The sequence below is a fragment of the Hemitrygon akajei genome, chromosome 9 (genome assembly GCF_048418815.1).
Source record: "Hemitrygon akajei chromosome 9, sHemAka1.3, whole genome shotgun sequence".
Taxonomy (NCBI): domain Eukaryota; kingdom Metazoa; phylum Chordata; class Chondrichthyes; order Myliobatiformes; family Dasyatidae; genus Hemitrygon; species Hemitrygon akajei.
Window position 1 is genome coordinate 82,878,150 of NC_133132.1, and position 27,145 is coordinate 82,905,294.

General features: G+C 38.9%; 1 protein-coding gene across 2 annotated transcripts in view; it reads right to left on the minus strand.

Moving 5' to 3' along the window:
- ascc3 (activating signal cointegrator 1 complex subunit 3) overlaps positions 1 to 27,145 on the minus strand; it is a 360,447-nt gene that overhangs the window by 38,714 nt on the left and 294,588 nt on the right. For both annotated transcript variants that reach the window (XM_073056467.1, XM_073056468.1), the window contains exon 37: positions 20,166 to 20,390. In XM_073056467.1, coding sequence (XP_072912568.1) covers positions 20,166 to 20,390 — 225 coding nt within the window. The remainder of the gene's footprint in view (positions 1 to 20,165; positions 20,391 to 27,145) is intronic.

Genomic DNA, 27,145 nt, shown 5'->3' on the forward strand with positions numbered 1-27,145 from the left:
GCCGACTTTCACTGATTCTATTATGGTTATTATTCTATTATGGATTCATTGAGTATGCCTGTAATAACATCATACTCAGGGTTGTACAGGGTGACATATATGTACATAGATAATAAATTTACTTTGAATTTTGATCCCCCCTCGTTCTTCTAAACTCCAGCAAGTACAAGGCCAAAGCAACTAAACACTCCACATATTAACCTTTTAATTCCTGGAACCATTCTCATAAACCTCCTCTGGGTCCTCTCCAATGCCAGCACATCTAAGTGAGAAGGAGAACAGCCAGAGATCATGATACATATTGGTACCAATGACATAGGTAGGAAAAGGGAGGAGGTCCTAAAAACAGACTACAGGGAGTTAAGAAAGTAGCTGAGAAGCAGGACCACAAGGGTAGTACGCTTGGGATCACTGCCTATGCCACATAACAGTGAGTATAGGAATAGAGTGAGGTGGAAGATAAATGCATCGCTGAGAGATTGGAGCAGGGGGCAGGAATTCAGATTTCTGGATCATTGGGTCCTCTTTTGGGGCAGGTGTGACCTGTACAAAAAGGATGGGTTGCACTTGAATCCCAAGAGCACCAATATCCTGGCAGGAAGGTTTGCTAGAGTTTAAACTAGAATTACTGGGGGGGGGATGAGAACCGAACTGAAGAGACGGTGCAAGGGGTGGTTGGCTCACAAATAGAGAAAGTTTGTATGCAGTGTGAGAGGGAGGATAGGCAAGTGACAGAGAAGGAATGCGCTCAGACTGATGGTTTGAGATGTGTATATTTTAATATGAGGAATATCGTGAACAAAGCAGTCGAGCTTACAGCGTGGATCAGTACTTGGAGATACGGTGGAACACAGCAGGTCAGGCAGCATCTATAAGGAGAGGCACTGTCGACGTTTCGGGCCGAGACCCTTCGTCAGGACTAACTGAAGGGAAAGATACTAAGAGATTTGAAAGTAGTGGGGGGAGTGCGAATTGTGAAATGATAGGAGAAGACTGGAGGCGGTGGGATGAAGCTAAGAGCTGGAAAGGTGATTGGCGAAAGTGATACAGAGCTGGAGAAGGGAAAGGATCATGGGATGGGAGGCCTCAGGAGAAAGAAAGGGGGAGGGGTGCACCAGAGAGAGATAGAGAACAGGTAGAGTGATGGGCAGAGAGAGAGGAAAAAAACAACTAAATATGTCAGGGATGGGGTAAGAAAGGGAGGACAGGCATTAACAACACCTTATATACCGGCTGGGTAGCCTCCAACCTGACGGCATGAACATTGACTTCTCTAACTTCTGTTAATGCCCCTCCACCCCTTCTTACCCCATCCCTGACATATTTAGTTGTTTGTTTTTTTTCTCTCTCTCTGCCCATCACTCTGCCTGTTCTCCATCTCCCTCTGGTGCTCCCCCCTCCTTCCTTTTTCCTGAGGCCTCCCGTCCCATGATCCTTTCCCTTCTCCAGCTCTGTATCACTTTCACCAATCACCTTTCCAGCTCTTAGCTTCATTCCACCCCCTCCGGTCTTCTCCTATCATTTCGCATTTCCCCCCTCCCCCCACTACTTTCAAATCTCTTACTATCTTTCCCTTCAGTTAGTCCTGATGAAGGGTCTCGGCCCGAAACGTCGATAGTGCTTCTCCTTATAGATGCTGCCTGACCTGCTGTGTTCCACCAGCATTTTGTGTGTGTTGTTTGAATTTCCAGCATCTGCAGATTTCCTCGTGTTTACTCTTGGAGCTATGGTGTTGTGGTCATTACAGGGACCTGGATGGCTCAGGGGCAGGAATGGCTACTTAGAGCACCAAGCTTTAGATGTTTCAGAAAGGACAAGGAGGGGGGCAAAAGAGGTGGGGGCGAGGCACTGCTGATCAGAGATAGTGTCATGGCTGCAGAAAAGGAGGCAGTCATGGAGGAATTGTCTACTCTGTGGGTGGAAATTAGAAACAGTAGGGGGTCAATAACCCTACTGGGTGTTTTGTATAGACCACCCAATAGTAACAAGGACATCGAGGAGCAGATAGGGAGACAGATTCTGGAACGCTGCAATAATAACAGGGTTGTTGTGATGGGGTGGTGTTTGTTAGGTGTGTTGAGGAATATGTAAGATAACCCTACAAGAGGAGAGGCTGGATTTGATCTGGTATTGGGAAATAAACCTGGTCAGGTGTCAGGTCTCTCAGTGGGATAACATTTTGGAGATAGTGATCACAATTCTATCTACTTTACCATAATATTGGAGAGGGATAGGAGCAGGTTAGGAAAACATTTAATTGGAGCAAGGGGAAGTATGAAGATATCAAGCAGGAACTTGGAAGTATAAATTGGGAGCAGATGTTCTCAGGGAAATGTACGGCAGAAATGTGGCAAATGTTCCGGGGATATTTGCGTGACGTTCTGCATAGGTACGTTCCAATGAGATAGGAAAAGGATGATAGGGTACAGGAACCATGGTATACAAAGGCTGTTGAAAAGCTGGTCAAGAAAAGCTTACAAAAAGTTCAAAGAACTAGATAATGGTAGAGATCTAGAAAATCCTAAGGCTAGAAGGAAGGATCTTAACAATGAAATTAGGAGAGCCAGAAGGGGCCATGAGAAGGCCTTGGTAAACTTGATTAAGGAAAACCTCAAGACATTCTACAAAAGTATGTGAAGAGCAAGAGGATAAGACATGAGAGAATAGGACCAATCAAGTGTGACAGTGGAAAAGAGTGTATGGAACCGGAGGAAGTAGTGGAGGTACTTAATGAATATTTTGCTGTAGTATTCAGTACAGAAAAGGACTTTGGTGATTGTAGGGATGACTTGCAGCAGACTGAAAAACTTGAGCAGATAGACATTAAAAAAGATATGCTGGTGCTTTTGGAAAGCATCAAGTTGGATAAGTCTCCGGGACCGGACAAGATACATTCCAGGCCACCGTGGGAGGTGAGGGAGGAGATTACTGAGCCTCTTTGCATCATCAATGGGGATCGGAGAGGTTCCAGAGGATTGGAGGGTTGCAGATGTTGTTCCCCTAATCAAGGAAGGGAGTAGAGATAGACCTGGAAATTATAGACCAGTTAGTCTTACTTCAGTGGTCAGTAAGTTGATGATAAAGATTCTGAGAGGCAGGATTTAAGAACATTTGGAGAGGCATAATATGATTAGGAATAGTCAGCATGGCTTTGTCAGTCAGGTCATACCTTTTGAGCCTGATTGAGTTTTTTTGAGGATGTGACTAAACGTGTTGAAAGTAGAGCAGTCGTTGTAGTGTATATGGATTTCAGCAAGGCATTTGATAAGGTACCCCATGCAAGGCTTATTGAGAAAGTAAGGAGGCATGGGGTACAAGAGCCGAGAGGTAATGTTACAGCTATATAGGACCCTGGTTAGACTCCACTTGGAGTATTGTGCTGAGTTCTGGTCACCTCACTACAGGAAGGATGTGGAAACTATATAAAGGGTGCAGAGGAGATTTACAAGGATGTTGCCTGGATTGGGGAGCATGCCTTTTGAGAATAGGTTGAGGGAACATTCATTGTAGTGACAGAAAATGAGAGGTGACTTGGTAGAGGTATATAAGAAGATGAGAGGCATTGATCATGTGGATAGTCAGAGGCTTTTTCCCAGGGCTGAAATGGCTAACACGAGAGGGCACAGGTTTAAGGTGCTTGGTAGTAGGTACAGAGGAGATGTCGGGGTAAGTTTTTTTTGCAGAGAGTGGTGAACGCGTGGAACAGGCTGCCGGCGACAATGGTGGAGGTGGATACATTAGAGTCTTTTAAGAGACTCTTGGACAGGTACAAGGAGCTTAGAAAAATGGATGGCTATGGGTAACCCAAGGTAATTTCTAAAGTAAGTACATGTTCAGCACAGCATTGTGTGGGCTGAAGGGCCTGTATTGTGCTCTAGGTTTTTTATGTTTCTATTTTTTCTTAGTTAAGGGTGCCAAAACTGCTCCCAATTCTCGAAGTGCAGTCTGACCAATACCTTATAAAGCCTCACCATTACATCGTTGCTTTTATGTTCTAGTCCTCTGGAAATGATTTCCCTTCTTCAGCACTGACTCAACCTACAAGTTAATCTTTAGGGAATCCTACAGGACTCTCAAGTACCTTTGCATCTCTAACTGTTGAATTTTGTTCCTGTTTAGCAAACAGTCTGTTCTACCAAAGTACATGACCGTACTCTTCCCAACACTATATTCCATGTGCCACTTCTTTGCCCATTTTTCTAATTTGTTTACTTCCGTCTGCAAACATCCTGCTTCCTCAACATTACCTGCTCCTCCGCCTATCTTTGTATAAAACGCCTTGAGGGAGAGGGAGGGGGTGGGGGAAGGGCGAGGGGGGAAGCAGGGAATTACAAATCAGTTAGCTGAACATCAGTAATTGGGAAAATGCTAACGCCCATTTTAAAAGTTCAGTATGGGCTTATGAAAGTGAAATCATGCTGAGCAAATTTAGCTTTCTTTGTGGATGAAACTTGTAGAATAGATAAGTAGGTTTGGTGTGCCTGCACTTTCAAAAGGCTTTCCATAATATCCCAAATTCGAGGTTAGTATGCAAAGTTAAAGCACAAAGGACTGGGAGTAGTAAATTGACAGTAGGAAACAAAAAGGGGGACAAACCATTCTTTTTCCACGTGGCAGGCAGTGGTGAGTGAGGTGCCACAGATATCACAGTGCTTAATAGCTATCAATGATTTGGATGAGGGACTATTTTCAAGCTTCCAAGATGAAGGAAATCTGGGGGCAGGGGGAATACGAGTTATTAAGAGGATGGACAAGTTGGGTAAATGAAAAAAAACACATGGCAGATACAGTTCAACAGGGACAAATGTGAAGTCTCCCACTTTGGTTCTAAAGAGAAAGAATGAATATTATTCAAAAAGTGATAGATTAGATGGCAGGGGAGGAGAGTGTTGCAACAAAACCTGTTATCCTTATACACTAGTTGGTGAATGTAGCCATACAGATGCAGCAAGTATGTCGATCTTCACAGCATCAGGATAGGCATGGGAGCAAGAATGTCTTGTTGCATCTATACAAGGCCTGGCTGAGGCCCCATCAATATGAAATGCAAAAAACAAAATTCAAGTGCTGGAAATTGAAGGTTCTGAAAAGGATCCCATACTTTAAGCATTATTATTTGTCTGTTATTTTTCCACTAATGCTGCCTGACCTGCTGTCATTATTTTCTGTTTTTATTTTAATCCCATCTGTTGTTTCATTCGGAGTTTTGGTCTCTATACCTGAGATTATATGTTGCTGCAATACAAGTTTTCCAAACTGAGTTACAGGACTTCTAAAATACTAACAGATATGGATAGCCCAGAGGCAAGGAGGATATCATCTAAAAAAAGACCAAAACGGAGGAAAATTTTTATCCCATAGAACAAGTGGACCTGTGGAATTTTCTAGTGTTTAAAGCAGGGAAGGCTAAATCATTAAATATACTGAAAAAAAAAGATAGGTATATTTTGTAATACTAAATGTATCAATGAACCTGGAGAAAAAGTGGAAATAGACTACTTACATGGATGATTAGCCGTAATCATGTTAAAAAGCAGAACAGGGCTGAAGGGAGAAATGGCTTACTAGTGTTACAGTTTTCTATGTTCCTTATGTTTACCACATCAAAACTTTGAAACTGCTAGTTTGAAGGACTTTTAGCTTTAGCAATTCAATTTGTTAAATACCATAGTGTTAAGAGGAATAGACAGTGGACAGCCAGTACCTCTTCCACAGGGCACCACTGCTCAGTACAAGAGGGCATGGCTTTAAGGTAAGGGGAGGGAAGTTCAAGGGGGATATTAGAGGAAGGTTTTTCACTCAGAGAGTGGTTGGTGCATGGAATGCACTGCCTGAGTCAGTGGTGGAGGCAGATACACTAGTGAAATTTAAGGGACTACTAGACAGGTATACGGAGGAATTTAAGGTGGGGGGGGGTAATATGGGAGGCAGGGTTTGAGGGTCGGCACAACATTGTGGGCTGAAGGGCCTGTAATGTGCTGTACTATTCTATGTTCTATGAAATGTACACAAATTGGTCAAAATAGTCATTTAAATTTAGAACTGCTTTTAGAACATGCTTTCAGTGTTTCACAAAGACAGCAAGGTCCTCTCCTGTTGCTTCTACACTAGCTTATTACTACTAGTCAAATGTGAGTCAATGGCATACATTTGAGTATATCCTATGGAAAGGTGATCAATGCTTCTTTATTTTATTTCTTACATACATTTCAAGATAATGATGCTTCTTTGTAATTATATGATTTTTTAATAAAAGGGTCCTAATGATGACATTTGCCCTTTTCCAATAAAAGCAACTGGCAGTACAGTCGTGGTTTTTTGAAGTTCTGCTATTGTCTGTTGTTACTTTGTGAACCTTCATCTAGAAAGGTTACCAATCAGGAAGCTCAGCTGCTGTCTAACAAACTTAATTAATCAAAAAGTCATTTCCTTGCTGTAACTATGACTAAAAACCACTTCAAGTATGGCAGCAAACCTACAAGTTAATCAAAATGCTAATGCTGTACAAATTAAAGTTGTGATTAACATTTCACAGTAGCTGCTTGAGCAAATTGATCACACAAATGGGTTACACATTACTCATTTCCTCCCAGAATGAAATGGGAAAATGTTATATGTTAAAATGGATTGCTCACAAGCTTTGTATTGTCTTTAAATTGATAAAGCTCACTGAGCATTTTCAAATACTTGCAGAAATTCAATTTATATAAATTTACTAGCTTTAATACATCTATTAGTTTTGGTTGTCACAATATAGAAAATGATATTCAGTGCTTAATTGAGATCCTAAAGATACTAAAAATTTAAAGATTAGTCAAACATTTATCCCAGCTCTGGATTTGCAAGCATTGCATTTTACAATTATGTTCCGCAAAATGGTGATGTCTTTATTGAGCAATTAGATGAGGACCTGACCAAAAATTACTCCTTACACGGCAGGAAGACTAAACTAAACAGTGGAATTGTTAGATTCGTATTGGCACGATGAGTGCTAACAAGTTAAACTGTTGGAAAGTGGAAAGAAAAGTAAATAGCACTGTTGATTGACAGAGGGATACTAAAGCACTGCAAGTGGTTCCGCAGCCAAACCACCTGTAGAAAGTTAAAGGCTGACCTCACGAAGAAGTACCTATTAGAAAATAGCATCAGCACCCTGGGAATGAATCACCTGCTTTTTCTCTCTTTAGAAATGACATGGGAAGATTCAAACCGGAGTCAACAATACTTAAAAAAGAGATTATTTGTAATCATCTTACATAACAGTACCGCATGGCAGCCTGAGCTCTATTGAGAGAACAGAGTCCTGAATTTATTTATTACATTTCCATTAATTTAGTAGACAGACTACTATTAGCATACGTGAGGGACAGACACCCTGTCAGTTAGTGGTGTACACTGGTCGGGGAATGGGGAAGACTGATGCAAAAGGCAGAGATCAATGGAGCCAGGCTATTCCAATACTGCCACAACACTGTCATTTACTTAATGTAATAATGCCCAAGCATGTCTTGTCCACAAAAAAAGCTGAACAAATCCCATCCGGCCAATTATAATCACAGTCTATCTTCAATCACCTATAAATTGATATAAGTTATTATTAACTGTGCTACAAAATGGCACTAACTAATAATCTGCTCACTAATGTTCAGTTTGGATTTTACCAGGACCACTGGAGAAATATCCAGGGCGTGCTGGAAACTCGAAATAAAACAGAAATCTGGGCACATCTGTGGGAAGAGAGAGAGAGAGAGTCAACAGTTCCTGCTGAAGACCTTTTATCACAATGAACTGAATTGTTATCTGTTTCTCTTCTCACAGATATGGCCTATATGCTGAGTATTTCTAGCAGTTTCTGTTTTTATTTTACCAGAACAACTTGATTTCAGATAAAAGGAAATGAGCTCAATGTTCAGTGATGCTTCTGCTGATTCCCCCATGAGGTTAATATGTGGAAGTGACCATCAGTCCTTTAAAAGACCATTGTTAGGCCTTAATAATGTAAATCATCTAGTGATTCCTGATTCCTCCAATATGATTTTCTGATAATGTCCCAAGAAGTAATTGGCAGCTATTCAACTTTATAACTTATAAAAAGAATTGATGTCAACTTACAAATGTTACGCACAAAAATTGATTGAATGCACCCTAGAATTAAAACTATCGGAATTTGATCTTACAAGGTGGCACAATAGCATAGCAGTTAGCACAATGCTTTACAGCACCGGCTGTAAGATAGGGGCTCAATTCCTGTCACTATCTGTAAGGAGTTTGTACATTTTCCCCATAACCCACGTTTCCTCCAACATCACAATAATGTACAGGCTAGGGCTAGGGCTGGTGAGTTGTGGCCATGCTATGTTGGCACTGGAACTTTGGCAACAGTAGCAGACTATCTCTGCATAATCCTTGCTGATTTGATTTAATGCAAGCAACACATTTCACTGCTTAATTTGTACATGTGACAAATAAAACCAATCTTTAATCTTTCTTTAACCAAACTTGCTAGTATATTACCTCTGGGGAATTTCTAACATTAAACAAATTCTCCATTAACTGTGGGCAATAATGACACTATATGGCCAAATCCGGATGCACAACATGATTCTGAGAAGTTTTATGATTATATTCGAGCCCTTATTTCAGTTTGGAGAAGCTAAGAAATATTTTTAGTAGATAAGGTGAAGGTAGCTAAAGAGAGGGAAGTAATTTGATACTTTAAATAGATTTAATTTAACTTAGATATCAATAATAATGAGTTATTTATGACAAACATTTCTGAGAATAAGAGAATCATCTATGAATTTGCAATGCACTGCCTGTTAAACAGTAACTATAATTGAAAGCATTTTCTATTTATTATGTTTTGCACTGAACAATGTAATGCATATCAGGCTGTTAAAAAAAATTCTTTGTTCCACTAATGGGGGCAACAAACAACCTGCTGAAGAAACTCAGTGGGAAAAATGGCTCTCGTGGGGTGGAAAAGAACTGTGAATGTTTTGGGTCGAGTCTCTGCATCTGGACAATAATGGGGGAATCAGCATTCAATCAGCCTATTTTTCTCATTCAAATCCCCTGTGTTTGGTTACATTAACCAATAAATGTTCAATTAGTAATTTCAAGCATCTTTAAAACTAATTTGGTCAAATGCACAATTTGTGAGACTTGTTCATTCTTTCATTCTGACACCAGCAATTTGCTCTGACTCTAGAAATCAGAAATACAATAAACTAAGTATTAAGCCCACTAAATATTGGAAGTGTAACTGCTGGATAAATGAAGACAGACAATCAGAAATGTCAAAGGGTAGCAGGCTTTGTACACAAGGAGGATGCTGGGATGCAAGTTTAAAGCCACATGAATCAACAGCAGCCTGATTTTAAGACAGAACAATTTGCACAGTCTGACAGAAAAGAGACATTTATACGCACAGGACATGCATGGACAATTAGTAGCAGATACGTAAGCTTACACTTCAGTTTTTCTGTGGCGTGATAAACAAGGCGATTCCCTGGATAGCAGTTAAGAGAGCCCTGCACACACATCTTTTATGAGGTGGTTGGTTACCATGTCACTGTAGCTGGCTGTAAATTATACTAACTATTCTACACCTTGACCCTTTTCTCTATTTCTAAAACAAGGCTTTGCCTTATCTCAAAGATGTCAGTTTCAATAACTGTCCAATATTCAATGCTACATGCAACGTATCAGATGTAAAATGACAAATTTTGTATTTGGGTGTCAATTCCCTAATTTGTTAATAAATTTAAAAAAAGATGGAGGTATAAAGTGATAAATATACTTTATATCTGCACTGATTTTATGTCCATGCATGCTGAAATAATTTATTTTTCTTGATAATCTCACCCAAATAAATTCTATTTCTATATATAGCATACATCCTAACTATAGCCACTAACAATACACTTTTTGAGGAAAACAAAGGAGTTTAAAAATTATACTGGTTGTCATTTCTCAATTAATTTATGCTATTTGATGCAGAGATATAGATTGCTAAATCTACCGGAGTTTACAGTGGATTTTCAGTAGCAATAAGTATTAGCATCATCCACTGCCACTTTAAACTAGCAAAAAAGATACTATCAACACTAATTAAATCTATGCTACCTATGTTTTCACCTATAACATTCTAACCAGTCCTCCGACTCCTCCCCCACCTTTTTATACCCCTTCCTTTCCAGTCCTGAAGAAGGGTCTGGGCCTGAAACATCAATAGATTGTTCATTTCCTGCTGAGTTCCTCCAGCATTTTGTGTGTGTTTCTTTCGATTTCCAGTATCTGTGGAACCTCTTGTGATTATGATATGCTACCTATGGTTGTCAAAAAACTGAGGGACACAAATATATACTTCTGTAGACATCTTGGTATTAGTATTCTTTATTATGCAAGGGGCTAGAGCTATAAACTATGAATGAACTTCAGGGGTAAGTTGACTGGAATGGTCACACTGGCTGACAAATATCTTAGTAATTGTGATTACTACCATTCGGCATTAAATGAATAGTTATTCTGACTACATTAAATTATGGTGGACTAAATTAAGTTTATCCACAGTTCCAACTGCATTCTTAAGCTTTTCTGATGGAACAACTTAGCATGAATAAAACTACAATAAAATGGTAGTGCTCAAGGAAGAGAACTATACAGATCTTAGTGTTATTTGTGCCAGAGCCCAAGTATACCATAATCTGGTATACTCAGGATCAGTAATTTTCTGGACTAATGGGTATTACTCTTAGTAACACCCTAAAGCACTCTGAACTCAACTTTAAAAAAAAGTTGTTATACACTAGTGCAGTGAACCTGGTGAATTTGGGAGCATGGAAGGAGCGTGGGAAACAAGGCTCTAATGAGCTTGAAGGGAATGTGGGAAATGTGTGATGAGTTTAAAGGGAGCACGGGAAACAGGTCTCTGATGAACTCGGTAGGAGCATGGAAATGGGACCCAGGGAATTTAAAAGGAAATCCTTAAACCAGAATCAGGATCAGATTTATCATCACCGGCATGTGTTGTGAAATTTGTTAACTTAGCAGCAGCAGTTCAATGCAATACATAAAATAGAAGAAAAAATAATAGTAATTATAATAAATAAGTAGATCTTGTTTACTTACAATAATGAGGACCTCAGTGAGAGATGGGGTAGAGAAAAGGGCCATTGAATGTTTATAAGACATGGGAAACAGAGCCTCGTGCAGGTTAAAAGGAGAGCTGGAAATAAGGTCCCAGAGAGTTTAAAAAGAGCACAGGAAACGGGTCCCAAGAAAATTCATGCAGGCAGAAAATAGGGACCTGGCAAATTTAAAGGAAGTGTGTGAAATGGGGCTTGGCAAGCCAGATGCTGAACCATTGTAAATTTTTGAATGATCAAATAGCAAATTATTAGAGTTTTACAGTATTTGCTAACCACCCCACAGGGTTATAGCCTTCCTTGCAGTTTCATTGTTTTGCATTATGCTATTTCTGAACTTAGCTTTATTTTGAAATGATGTACAACAAAATCAATTTTTTGATGCTAAAAAGTGGTGCAGATTACATGTGAAATTGGTGTATCATAATGCAGAAAATGGATATGTACTCACAACTTCTGACAAATTTTGATAGTTTTTAAAGGAATTATATAGTGACATGAGGTCTTTTGATAATAGCTCTGATATATGCTTATTAAACGCGACTACATTTGCCAATACTTCATGATGCGAAATGCAGTAAAACCCCTGGAGTATAATTTATATTTTCATACTTTTCTGACTATTGCTCTTTTAAATTCATACTTTCTGTCTATACATTCAATAACCAAAAACTGTCACTAAGGTAGTTTAAATGAACCAATTTACAAACCATGATGCCATATCTTTGCATGCAAATATTTATATGTTTAATAACACTATTACATCATCTAAGGGATTAATTTCTTGTTCCAACGTATGTTTGGTTATTAGTGCAATGATTAACTTTCCTTTTAATTCACTGTTTCGGCCATTTCTATTAAGTTGGCTTTCCTTAACGATTTTTATTTTTTTCTACTAAACCTTCCTCAGCACATGGCTGTCTAAACTATACATTTTGGCCATTAAAAAAAACCCTCAGTCTATTGAAGAGTATGTAATTTTTTGTCTCCATTTTCTCTTTCCTTCCTCTCAGTTACATATTTTTGTCTTCTCCCTTGTTTTTTCTTTGCTTTCTTTCCCATACACTCTCATATTTGTTTGTCACATCTTGTCTCAGTTCTTCATCCTGTTTCCCCTCTTTCATTTTCCCTATTGTATTGGCTTCATTATTCCAGACTCAACCTTGCTTGAACTGTGTGCAACATAATAAGGAAGAGAGACAGCAGAAGAGGGAGAAAAGGATGGGAGAAGCGAGGAAAAGAGGAAGATATAAATTTCAGAGATCTATATGTATTTTTCTCAAATTCTGTTATAGTTCTAACAGCTCATTTTTAGAATATACTAAATTTGTCATGGAATAAATGCATCTTTTCATCAATGGAAGTGTTGTATTGCCACCATTGATAAAACAATGCAACTACAGTTTTGAACAATCAGTTTCAACTATAAATGCATACACAGGGTATTTTAAATGGAACAAAAAGATGAGATCTGGGTTCAGAATATACAACATTAAATGATAACTAAATTACCTCTATACATTCCAGTCTATTTACTTCCCTTGACTCTACTTCCCACAGAAACTAAGGTTGGTCTCACCTGTCTGTTTAAATATGGTACTTGATCAAATCCATTCAAAAATAAATTTGAGAGAAATACATCTTTGGTCATTGGTGCTAAATAAATGGTAAAGAATTAGCTATCAATTGCTCTCACCTCCTGGCATCAGGCTCCACTAACTTTGACATTTTAATAAAAGTCAGGATGAGTAAAAAATATTACCTGATATACCTGTTTAGTGTTAATGACCAAAGGTGAATTGGTTTTCCTAGTGTACTTTAAATTAATGTGTAGCATACATATCAAAATCATTTTACTAACCTTTCAACGCATTGGCTGTTTCTATTATATGTTGACTATGTAAGCCCACAGCTACTTCTTTGTTGCCAACCCATGATGTATGTTCCTTATTTTTTGGTTGTCCAGAGCTCCTGTTGTAGTGATCAGTTCTTATGTTCTGCCAATGTGTGTGTTAAATTCTCTCTGAAATCCAATTATCTTCAGCTTTGCAACATCTTTGGCAATAAAAATGCGCTGTTCCTCTGAATCCACTATGCTATATGTGTTTCATCTTGCCTTGTGTAACAGTGCAAAGCAATGCACCAATTGCACCGAGCCCACACTTTGGAATACCTTTTTTAACCATTCTTCTCTTCTATTCTTTTAGATGATCCCTAAAACCATACCTACGTTTTGAAATACAATTTCTTCTCTGGCTTTAATTTCTTTCTGGATTTGGAAAAGAACCTTGAGACTTGATTCAATGTTAAAACATAAATATAACTTACTTTAGTTTTATAGACTCTTGTTTTCAATCAATTTTGATCCCTTTTTCTAATGTATTTGCCTGGGTAAATTTTCACTGAACATGCTGCTGGAACTCTTTTGCCTTTGTACATCATGAATGTTAAACACATGAAATAAATTCATAGATCACAGAACGGTACTGTATTGAAACAGGCCCTTTGGCCCACCTCATCAATGCCAACTATTATGCCCATCCACACTAATATCCAATATCCCTCTACGCCTTGCCCATTCAAATATCTGTCCAGTTGCCTCTTAAAATGTTACTGTTCCTGCCCTCACCATCTTCTCTGGTAGCTCATTCCTGATACCAGCTGCTCTTTGTGTGAAAAATATATTTCTTAGATCCCCTTTAAACTTGCTTCCTCTCACCTTAAACCTATGCCCCAGGATTTATATGGCTCTACAATGGGAAACATATTCAGATTATCTATACTATTAATACTCTCATAATATTATATACCTCTATCATATCACCTATCAACCTCCTTTGCTCTAGGAAAAATATTCCCACCCCATACAATATTCCCCTACAATTCCAGTTATCTGATTCCAGCAACATGCTTGTTAACACTTTCTGTACCTTCTCTTGCTTAGGCATTTATTTCCTATAGGCTGGTGAGCAACAGTACTTCAAATGCACCTAACTAAAGTTTTGTACAACTATAATATGATGCTCCAAATTTTGTACTTAATGCACTGGATGATGAGAGTAAGCATGCCATCCGACTTCTTCATAAACTCTGTATATCTGTGTTGCCATTTTCAGGAAATTACAGTGTGTACTTGCACATAACATTCCCTCTAAGGTGTGCCTGTGCACGTATTTTTTGCTACTAGAGCATAAAGGAACTTACACAATGCACAAAAGGTTGTCACCCTCTACTTCATTGGCATGTTAAGTATACTTCACGATTGTACACAATCACATTTCCTTTTCCTGTTTGTGATGAGGATGGTGTTGACAATGTGGAGTTTGCAATGGCTCGTCTGTAGATTTTAGAACTGGCTTATTTATACTGTTTTTAATCGAAGAAATTATTCAGTGCACATATGTTGTTGTCACTGGGCAAAAAATTGCACAGCACAAGATTTTTGTGCACACTGGTCATCACAAATTACAGGGAACATTGTTTGCACCCCTAGGTGTCCCTGTTCTACAACACACCCCAGAGCCCCACCATTCAATATGTATGTCCTGTTCTGGTCCAACTTCCCAAATGCATCACATAACACTTGTCTGAGTTAAACTCCATCTGCCATTCATTTGCCCACTTTCCCAGTTGATCAATATCCGATTGTAAACTAAGGCAATTTTCTTTACTGCTCACTTTACCACAGATCTTGCCGTCATCTGCAAACTTACTTATGCTTCCCACATTCTGATCCAAATCAATAACATGGATGACTAAAAATAATGAGGAAACCGCACCAATTCCTGTGACAGCCCACTGGCCACAGGCCTCCATCTTGAAAAACAACCCTCCACTACCATAAAGCCAATATGCAATTGGCAAGTAAAACCTGGATTCCATTGATCTAAGCTTCTGGATCAGCCTATCATGCAGAACCTAATCAAAAGTCATGTTGAAGTCCATGTAGAAAATATCTACCACCCTGCACTTATCAATCCTGGTCATCTGCTCAATCAAATCTGTGAGCCACGACTCACCATGCACAAAGCCAAAATGACTATCCCCAACAGTCCTTGACTTTCCAAATGCAAATAAATCGTATATCAAAATATTAAAATCTAATTTTGAGCACAATTCTAGAGGAAACATTGGATTGCATAGAGCGAGAGAGAGTTTAAAAGAAGCAAGTGGGGACAGTAGGCATATTTTGCATGCCACAGTTCCCAAGGAGACTTTGGATTGAGAATAATGAGGCACTTTACACGGGTCAATAAAAAAAAAGTGGAGTGGACATTCTGGGAGTGGTATTGTGTTAGTGGGCCAGTGTTAAGATTGGGGAGTTAAAGCATTGATGAACAGACAGACAGACATACTTTATTGGTCCCGAGGGAAATTGGGTTTCGTTACAGCCGCACCAACCAAGAAAGTGAAGAAATATAGCAATATAAAACCATAAATAATTAAATAATAAGTTAATCATGCCAAGTGGAAATAAGTCCAGGACCAGCCTATTGGCACAGGGTGTCTGACACTCCGAGGGACGAGATGTGAAGTTGTAAAGAGAAGCAAAGGCTGTAGGTAGATTTTTTTTTCCATTATTTAATCTTTCTTTCTTTTTTATTGCACTTAGTGGGGATGCCAGGCTGGATAATGGAATGATCCTCTTGTGGGATGTGGGAAGGCAGGGAGACCTCCAGTGTCCCTGATGATTACACCTGCAAGATGCACATTTAGTTGCAGCTTCTAGCAGACTGTGTTCAGCAGTTGGAGCTGGAACCTAGGTGATCACTAGATCATTTAGGAGGCTAAGGAGTTGATAGACAGGACATACAGGGAGGTAGTTGCACCCAAGGTGCCAGACACAAATAGCTTAGTGACTGCCAAGAGCGGGAAAGGGGATAGGCAGTTAGTGCAGAGTACCCTGTGGCCGCTCCGCTCAACAACAGGTTTACCGCTTTGGATAATGTTGGAGGGGATGATCTGGCAGAGTAAAGCCACAGCAGCCAAGTCTTTGGTACTGAGTCCGGTTTTGTGGATCAGAAGTTAAGGGGTGAGAAAAGGTGAACTTACGTCATTGGGAATTCACTGGATAGTGTAACAGAAAAAAGGTTCTGTGGACGAGAGTTAGATATCTGATGGTATGTTTCCTCCCATGTGCCAGGTTAGGGACAACTTTGCTCAAGTTCACAGCATTCTTAAGCAGCGAGAAGTCGTGATCCACGTTGGTACTAATGACATGGGTATGAGGGGTGCTAAGGATGTGTAAAGTGAGTTCAGGGAGCTAGCTGCTCAAGTAAAGAAAAGGACGTCCAGGGTTGTGATCTCAAGACTGTTACCCATGCCACATGCTAGTGAGGGCAGAAATAGGAAGGTCATATGGTTCAGCATGTGGCTAAGGAGATGGTGCAGGAGAGAAGGCTTCAGATTTTTGGATCATGGGGTTCTCTTTCAGGGAAGGTGTGACCTGTACAGGAGGTTTACACCTGAACTAGAAGGGAACTATTATCCTAGTGGGAAGGTTTGCCAGTGCTGCAAGGGGGAGTTTAGAGTTACAGTGGAATAGGAATCAGAGTACCAGAACAGATAATGGAGTAGTTGTGGAGAAAGACGCTTATAAGCCTACAAAGTCAGGAATCAAAAGATTGAGCATGGTGGGACTACTGTTATGAGCTGTCTATATTTCAATGCAGGGAGTATTGTAGGAAAGGTGGATGAGATTAGGGCATAGATCAGCACATGGAATTGCAGCCATTACTGAGACTCAGTTGCAGGAGGGGCAGGACTGTCAGCTCAATGTTCTGCGGTTCATAGAAACATAGAAAACCAGCAAAGCACAGGCCCTTTGGCCCACAAAGTTGTGCCGAACATGTCCTTACCTTAGAACTACCTAGGCTTACCCATAGCCCTCTATTTTTCTAAGCTCCATGTACCCATCCAGGAATCTCTTAAAAGACCCTATCATTTACGCCTCTACCACTGCCGCCGGCAGCCCATTCCGCGCAACCACCACTCTGCGTAAAAAACTTACCCCTGACATCTCCTCTGTACCTACTTCCAAGCACCTTAAAACTATGCCTCTTGTGCTAGCCATTTCAGCCCTAGGAAAAAGCCACTGACTTTCCACATGATTGATGCCTCTCATTATCTTGTAAACTTCTATCAGGTCACCTCTCAACCTCCGTCACTCCAAGGAGAAAAGGTTGAGTTCACTCAACCTATTCTCATAAGGCATCCTCCCCAATCCAGGCAACGTCCTTGCAAATCTCCTCTGCACCCTTTCTATGGTTTCCACATTCTTCCTGTAATGTGGTGGCCAGAATTGAGCACAGTAATCCAAGTGGGGTCTGACCAGGGCCCTACATAGCTGCAACATTACCTCTCGGCTCTTAAACTCAATCCCACGATTCATGAAGGCCAATGCACCATATGCCTTCTTAACCATAGGGTCAACCTATGTAGCAGCTTTGAGTGTCCTATGGACTCGGACCCCAAGATCCCTCTGGATCCTCCACACTGACAAGAGTCTTACCATTAATGCTATATTCTGCAATCATATCTGACCTACCAAATTGAACCACCTCACACTTATCTGGGTTGAACTCTATCTGCCACTTCTCAGCCCAGTTTTGCATCCTATCAATGTCCCGCTGTAACCTCTGACAGCCTTCCACACTATCCACAACACCTCCAACCTTTGAGTCATCAGCAAACTTACTAACCCATCCCTGCACTTCCTCATCCAGGTCATTTATAAAAATCACAAAGAGTAGGGGTCCCAGAACAGATCCCTGAGGCACACCATTGGTCACCGACCTCCATGCAGAATATGACCTATCTACAACCACTCTTTGCCTTCTGTGGGCAAGCCAGTTCTGGATTCACAAAGCAATGTCCCCTTGGATCCCATGCCTCCTTACTTTCTAACTAAGCCTTGCATGGGGTATCTTATCAAATGCCTTGCTAAAATCCATATACACTACATCTACTGCTCTACTTTCATCAATGTATTTAGTCACATGCTCAAAAAATTCAATCAGGCTCGAAAGGCACTACCTGCCTTTGACAAAGCCATGCTGACTATTCCTAATCATATTATGCCTCTCCAAATGTTCATAAATCCTGCCTCTCAGGATCTTCTCCATCAACTTACCAACCACTGAAGTAAGACTCACTGGTCTATAATTTCCTGGGCTACCCCTACTCCCTTTCTTGAATAAGGGAACAACCCTCCAATCCTCCAGAGCCTCTCCCGTTCCCATTGATGATGCAAAAATCATTGCCAGAGGCTCAGCAATCTCCTCCCTCGCTTCCCACAGTAGCCTGGGGTACATCCCATCCCAGTGACTTATCCAACTTAATGCTTTCCAAAAGCTCCAGCAGATCCTCTACCTTAGTGGTCACCAACCTTTTTAAACCCAAGATCCCCTACCTTAGCCTTAGTGAAAGGCAAGATTGACCCCAGATCGATTAGTTGCACATATGTGCACTGGGCAGAAAAGACCAAGTAAAATCCCACAACCCGGAAGTAGAAATAATGTATAAACACCAGGGGTACCAGGGTAGATTTGATAGAAGTATACAAAATTATGAGGGGTGTAGATAGGGCAATCAGGGATTTTCCACTGAGATTAGGTGGGACTATAACTAGAGGTCATGTGTTAAAGTTAAAAGGTGAAATGTTTCGGGGAACATGAGGGGGATAATCATCACTCAGAGGGTGGTGAGAGTGTAGAATGAGCTATCAGCTGAAGTGATGGAAGAGGGGATTGATTTCAACATTTAAGAGAAATTTGTTAAGTAGATGGATGGGAGGGGTATCAAGGCCATGATTTGGGTGCATGTTGACGGGACAAGCAGATTAATGGTTCAGCATGAACTAGATGGGCTGAACAGCCCGTTTCTCTGCTGTAGTGTTCAGAATTTTTTCAGAATCCTTTTTGATAACTTTCGCAGCACTTTTGCAAGGCTCACCTATAGTATTTTATAGGCTTGTCTCTGTTGTTCTTCTTAAGTAAAACCACAGCCTGTCCTCTAGTTTTCTGGTACCTCACCTATGGCTAATTAAGTTACAAAAATCTTTGTCAGGGCCCCAGCAATCCCCTCCCTTGATTCACATAACATCGAAGGCTACATCTGGTAAGGCTCTGGTTAGTTATCCACTCTGTGCATTTTTGGACCTCCACCATATCCTTTCTTTAAACATTTGTATGCCCCAGAGGATTACAGTTCAGACATCTGAACTGAATAACATCCAGGTCATTCGCCAGAATAAATCTGTGTACAGTTTAAAAGGAATGGTTTATTCCATTTGACTTGCACATGTACGATTATTGTACATGCTAATTCTGTATTAAACAACATGTTGTGGAATCTTTAGTTTAACGTGAATGCTGCCTGATGCATATATATAATTTCAGGATAGTAAAAGAGCTATATCTGCAATGTTTATATCTAATTAAAGCCAACTAAAACTGAGTTTTCCTAATTTCAGAATGGAATGGATAGAAAATTCAGGTCCCCTGTGTAGTACAGGTACTGTTGCAGTTTCATTTTGTTTCCAATGCATGTGAATATTTGGGACTTCAACAGCGACAAATAGCAAACAGCACAAAGTTATGCACTACCCAAATCAGAAGAAATTAGTGTAGATTAACAAATCAATTTGCATATACATTTGCAGAATAGATTTGGCACAGCCCCAATTAATTGCACACTTCTGATCTAAACCAAAGTTGATGTCAATGACAATTTTGATATTTTGCCTGTTTTAACATTTAGCATAATAAATCAGCATGGGTCACAGAGATAACTACTTTGCAGCTCATATGAACTCATCAAACATGCTTGCCTTTCATAGCCAAAAAACAAAATATACAAATGCGTCTATTATCTTTAAACTTAATTCATCATAGCAAAAAAAAATCCTACGTAATTTTAAAGCAACACCATAAAAATAGTTAAAGAGATAGGAACTAGATTTAGTTTGGATATTTTTGCCTTCAGAAATACCAGACACCACTCAATTTTCCATACCTGACAGATTCGAATGGACTGGTCTAATACAGATTTTGTGTCTGTGGCATAATCAGGACATGGCAAAGCAGCTCGGCAAAAGTGTGCTTGGAGCAATAAGTGGGCTTTGGTATGTGCACTGTCAAAAGAATGTGGGTTCACTTCAAGAGGCAGTCGCTTTGCCAGATCACTGTTCAATTGGTCTTCATTGTGTCGGACTGGAAGATCTGCATACTCTGTAGCATCCTAGAAGAGAATAAATAAAGATGATCCTGAGGTTAAACTTAGAAGGTATAAATTATACAAATATTAACAACATACAGCTCAAACTGACAATAAAACATAATGCATCAGGTAATACTGTACAGGGAACCAGGATATTTGAAGAAAATCTGTTATGATTTTGGCTTTAATTTTGATTTATTTCACCCTTAAATTTAACAATGTGTTTCTTTCAACAATATGCCCAATGAAGACCATTGTTCAACAATATTATGGACTAAACACAAAACAAATATTTCCATTTCTTCATACAGTTTGGTTTCACTGATTATTTTTAGATGTACTTAAATGTTCATTTTATATGCTTAAACAATAAAACAATAATATTCTTAATAACTTTATGAACACTGATAATAAATGATCAGCATTAAGTTTTCATTTACTTGTGCCGATGTTTTATTATACTGATAATATCAGGTTTGTTTTGTCACATTGTTACATACAGCTGTGATATTATCAGATAATACTCTGAATTACTTTGGTGAAGATAAGAACTGGTTTATTATCCCTGGTGCCCAGGCCAACAATTATCCCTCAATCACCTCCTCTGGGGGAAAGAAAACAAAAACATTGTAAGAGTTTATTCTGGTAAATTTCCTAAATTACAACAGTGACTGTATGCCAAAAGCGCTGGCTTTAAAATACCTTAGGGAAATGACAGGTCAAATATAAATGGAAGTTATTTTACCCCCCCCCCCCCTTCAGTTTTCTAAAATTTAATGCAAATTTCTTAGAGAGGGAGAACAAAATCCTAAACTGCTAATGAAAATCCTATCAGGGAAAACGTAGCTTTGGACTTGTTGCAAATCTATCAGAAGCTGCACATCAATTGCTCTGTCAAAAAATGGCATACCACAGTGAAAGAAAAACAAATCTGCAAAGAAATAGCAAATGTACAGATTTCTGAAAGTATCCTTAATAGCACTTGACAATGCAAGGACATATATGCTTTATTGATCTCAAAGGAAATTACAGTGTCACAGAAATATTACACATGCACATATAAAATATTAGAAAGGAAGTAAGAAGGAATAAAAGATGAGGTACCTCAAACCATCTAACAGGAGGGGTTCATCAATTCCCCGACTATAGGTTAACTCATTATAAAGCCTAATGGCCGAGAGTAGGAATGACTGCATATGGCGTTCTTTGGAGCAGTGCAGTTATTTTAGTCTGTTACTAAAACTGCTCTTCTGTTCAACTAAGGTGTCATGCAGAGGGTGAGAAACATTGTCCAGAATTGCCAGGATTTTCTGTAGGGTCTTTTGTTCTACCACAGCCTCCAGTGTGTCCGGTTTGACTCCTATAACAGAGCCAGCCTTTCTAATTGGTTTATTGAGCCTGTTGGCATCACCTGTGTTGATGCTATTGCCCCAGCACACCACCGCATAGAAGATGGTACTGGCGACAACAGACTGGTAGAACATGTGAAGGAGAAGCCTGCATACTCCAAAGGACCTCAGTCTCCTCAGGAAGTAGAGGTGACTCTGGCCCTTCTTGTACACAGCCTCTGTGTTGGTGCTCCACTTGTCTGTCATCCAGCCGCACCCAAAGGTACTTGTAGGTCCTCCTCATATCTATGTCCTCACCATCAATAGTAATAGGGAGCTGTGCAAGCTTAGTCTTCCTAAACCCCATCATCATCTTCTTTGTCTTACTAATGTTGAGCTGCAAATGATTCAGCTTGCAACATTTGACAAAGTCCTCCACCAGGGCCCTGTAGGCCCTGCATCCTGCTGATTTCCCTTTATACACCCAACTATTGCTGAGTCATCAGAGAATTTCTGCAGATGCCATGACTCAGTGTTGTATTTAAAGTCTCAGGTATACAGGGTAAACAGGAAGGGGGTCAATACAATCCCCTGTGGGGCACCAGTGCTGCTTATAGCCATGTCTGACACACAGCTCTGAAGCTGCACGAACTGTGGTCTGCTAGTTTATCATTATGACACATTAATGCATCAGGACAGATTCTTGATAGTGAACAAGACTGACAAATTTATGAGAGCACAGGAAGAATAAAGATTTTAACTTCAAATACCTTGAACCAGAATCACCTTTACTCTTTTCATATTAAAAAAAACTTGTTCTGATCCAGGTATTTCACATGAGTTTCTTATGAAATTTGGATACATTAAGCAAAAATAAAGAGCAAAAGAATTATGCATGCTGATGATAAAATTATAAGGTAGAGTTCTTCTATGATCAATTGAGCAATGTAATCATTCCATTAAGTAAAGGACAGAAGGCTCCAGGTTGGATAAGTGGTTCCATATTTAATCTCAGTATGCCAGCTGCTGAACAAGCTCAAATGGCTTTATTGATTGTGGATTGAAGACTAAAGGGTTAAAAACAAATTTGATGCTTTACCACTAATTTCTGAAAGTACCCCTTTTTGCAATATGTTTGGATGTAGATATGTATGTGTAGGATAATATTCATGTTTAGGATATCAAAGCACCTCAAACTTTACAGATAGACTGGCAAAAACAAACTAAAACTAACAATGAATTAGTTATGAAAGCTGACAAATTAGTTAAGAAAGGTAACAAAAAGCTTATTTGGAAATATAGGCTTTGTGAAAATAGGGTTGAAATTGCACTTGATGGGTGAACAACAATGAGGTGGGGGAACAGGAAGCACAAAATGCCTGGACAGGTGATGGGATTAGAATGAGAATTAGAAAAAAGGATTGATGGCAAGTGCACAAGATACCCTGGAGATCAGAATTTTAATTCATTACATTGGAAACATTCAAACAGCATTGAGTTGACTGGATTATGGGATTGGAGGACAAGTTAAAGAAAATAGGAATTTATTGAGCCTGGAGGATGGAGAATGGCAAAGATCATGCTGATTAACAAAGTCAAGGGGAAAACAAAATGGGAATAATGAATGTTATGATGGTCAGCCTAGATGGGAGATGTTAGATTATGATAAGATTGGACTATGTGATCATGTCATTGCTTACAGATCAAACGTGCAGTTATTTGAGTTCTTGAGGTACTTAAGAAAGTCTAAGTTCTTCAGAAAAGAGGACTGGAAGGAGAAAAAGCCTGGACAAAATGAAGGAACATTTAAATTGTATGATGATTTATTTTCCAGAAAATTCAGACTAAGATAACAGGAAACCAAATGAAGCTCATTTTCATTAAGAATACAGCTGCAAACAAAGATCTTGATCTGTGTAGACTTCTGCAACTTTGGAAATGTTTAGGCATTCCAATCTAGGAATGCAGTGCCATATTTACTCTGAACCCTTTACAGGCTTGTTTGCACTGCTCCCTTTCTTTGGGACATTTCCTTTTTAAGACTCTTCAGACTGCTCTGTCTTCTATTTACTAAGGTGCTTTTGACCCATTTTTGAATCTCATCAGTCTTCAGGGAATGCCATATCTTGGCTATGCTGTTGTTAAGGACATATTCTTTTTACCTTTTTTGCGAATTGCAGACTTCTTAGTCATTTAAGAACGAATGCTTCTCCACTTGAGTTCTAGTCCACAGTTGTAGGTGGAACATAAGAGAGGTTCATTTTCTTATCTGCATCATGCCACTAATTAAACTAAATTGACAACAGAGACTGAATCTTTTTGTGTAACAGAGAATGGAATTGAATGGAGTGCCAAAAGGTCACCATATCCCATTATATTCCTATGTGAAGGGCTGGCTTCTATGTTCTGCCTTTGTTTGTCTTGTGCAGTCCAAGCAAATTGCTTACTACTTGTCTGCATTTCTGGTTTGCCCAGCTGTCTTTGAATAAAGACATCTACTCTCACAAATGTTAACAGACAGTGATTGACAATCGTAAGATGAACACTGGTTCCAACTCAGCTACTGTTCTTTTAAGTCTGCAGTAGAATGGATTAAATAAGGTAACTGTGCTCTATGTCGCACTGCACCCCTTGAATAAAAACCTCAATCTGTGCAGCAAATGGCTTACAACAAGGCAATCTTGGACCTACTCAGCAGGTCATTTTCAGATTAGTTGGATACAGAACAAGGCTAATACATTTTATGTCTTTAAAATCTAATGATTACTCATCTGAACCATTTTCTGGTATTAATTATTAATATAAACAACAGACTACACCAGATATATTAAAATATATTTAGCATGTGACCTTAAAGCAACTAATTTCCTGTTCAATTTAAATAGGTAATATTTTCACCCATTCTTGCCAATGTTATATAAACAATCAAGACTCCATTAAGACATATTAACTACAGTACACAAAGAAATATAATGTAAATCTGAATTGTTGGAGACAGTTATTTCTATATTTTGTTTCAACAATTATTACATCATAAGGATTCTAATTGGATTTTGAATTAGCCAAACAATATCAGCATTTAGGTCCAATTTTAGTCTCAGCTGAAAATTTTACAGATTTCATGCTCCAACTATGTAATAGGGTGAAATATTAACAAAAATTGTGCCATTCCATATTGCACTGTCAAGTAGTTAGTATGGAACACTGACTAGTTTGCTGATGGTTTCAAGTACAACATTTACAAATGCCTCGCCTTAAGTGGAGAGGAGATGAATGTACTTTTATAAAGAAACTATCACTAATCGTTATTTTGAATCTGGCCTAATTTTGACCTATACTTAAAAAAACACAAGTTAACCAAGATATTCAAACTGTAAATTATGAATCCTTTTGCTAAAAAGTAAACGGCTATTCAACAATAATACTTAAAAATAAGCAGAAATTATAAAATGCTATTTAAGCAGTGCAAAAAATCAAAAGATGAGGTGAATATGATTGAAGTATAGATCTACATGACTGATTAAATCAGCTTAAAAGTACACTGGTGAACTACATGAAAATTCAGGACTGCACTGGAATATTATATTAAAAACAAACTTCTTTACAACAAAGGCTGTTTGTGAAATGTGCATTATTTGTGGTTGCTCTTTCAGGTCCCAAATGAGAAAACATCTTTCATGCACCTTTAAATTTCTCTATTCCCTCTCTTCCTTGCTCAAACACATCTCTTTGACCAAAATTTAAGTCACATTTAAAATATCAAGATATCATATTGATTTTTTATTTGATTTTGCTTAAGAATGTAAGTATATTAATCATTTATTTCCGTGCGGTTGGCTGCAAAGAACAAACAGGTGTTATTTTTAAAAATAGGCACATCAAATAAGATGTTATAATTTATTCCCATTTTAAAATTGAGCTTTTTTTTGAGAAAATTGCAAAAAGTTGATTTTTCAGGTTGTCTTAACTGATATGATCCCAAGAATGCTAAAAGAACATATTCCTTCATGCTAATAAAATAGATCTTTATTTAATAATTATATAATCTTCTACCTGGACAGAATATTTCAATTGTAAGCCAATCTTTCTGGACTTATGTGTGCTAATTTAGAAGGATAGGAAATAATGCACCTAGTCAGTCAATGTTATGGAAATTATTCTTTCTCTCTGACGTTATTCAATGTATATTGCCATATTTCCTCTGAGAGAACCTGCAGGAAACCCCTTTGGAGACGACCCCTAACTCTTAAGAATCTACAAATAGGAAACATGTGTATGTCTATGGGTGTCATCAGTATGAATGCTGACAGATACCCACTCCACTGCTTCAGTAATAGTAAATGATACAAGAGGACCAGTCAAAGTAAATCAACCATTAGTCTTTCTTGCCCCATATCCTCCACACCACATTACTCATTGTCATTCCATAAGGACAGTATGAGAATGCCAAATGGTGGGTAAGAGCTATCAGTGCTACTTGGGCTAAAATTATTAAAAATTTAGTTGCAATGAGAACTTTTGTGTGCACCTTATATGCTTCAGCATATTCAACCATAACCCTTCCTGCATAGAGGCATACTTCTGTAATGCAGAGAGGTACCACTGATGACAATTGACATGCTTTGATATCATTGGCATGAATTAATTTCAACAAGTGAGGCTAATGAATGTGCAGGCTACTCATACCAAACAAAAAGAAAGGTTAAAACCAGCTTCGCATTGTTAAAGAGAGTCAACCTTGAAATCATTACTTCTGTGGATTCAGAAGCATCAGTTTTCCTGTAGATTGTTTGTTAAATATTTTTCCTATCTTTCATGTCTGTAGAAATGCTATTCATGTTTGCAGTGGACAATCCTTTACTCTCCACACCCATGGTCCAATCAGATTATGTATTCGAGCACTTCACCCCAAACTTAAGACTAGGTGGTGAGTTCAATCTCTGACAGTCCTCCTTGCTGTGGACTGAATGGATACATAAGCTCCATATCCTCACCAGCATTTGACCACATATCTGGAAACCCCATTCCTGATGACGCCATCCTCTAAAGTTCCTAAAATTCCACATACCAACATGGGACACCTTAGCTTCTATTCTCCATATTCCAGGTTCCTTTCCTTACCAGTACTGCAATCCTAACATATCTGACTTCCTCTACTAACTCAACAATAGCAGAACTAGAAAGAAAATTTATCAATTCACTCAAAGTATGTATGATCAATTGCTTAATTGTAACTGGTTTTGAACATAATAAAGTTGTGAATTGCCACATACTCCCTGGGAAATGTTTTCTACTATGGAAGAATTTCTACGCCACAATTTTACTCGTTCAATGTGACTGGATGCAAATGTGACCATGCATTCAGTTTGCCTGCAGCAATTTTTTGATTTTAAAGTTAACCATTTGTGATACCAGAGGAACTACCTAAATGTCACAGGGGTGTAATGT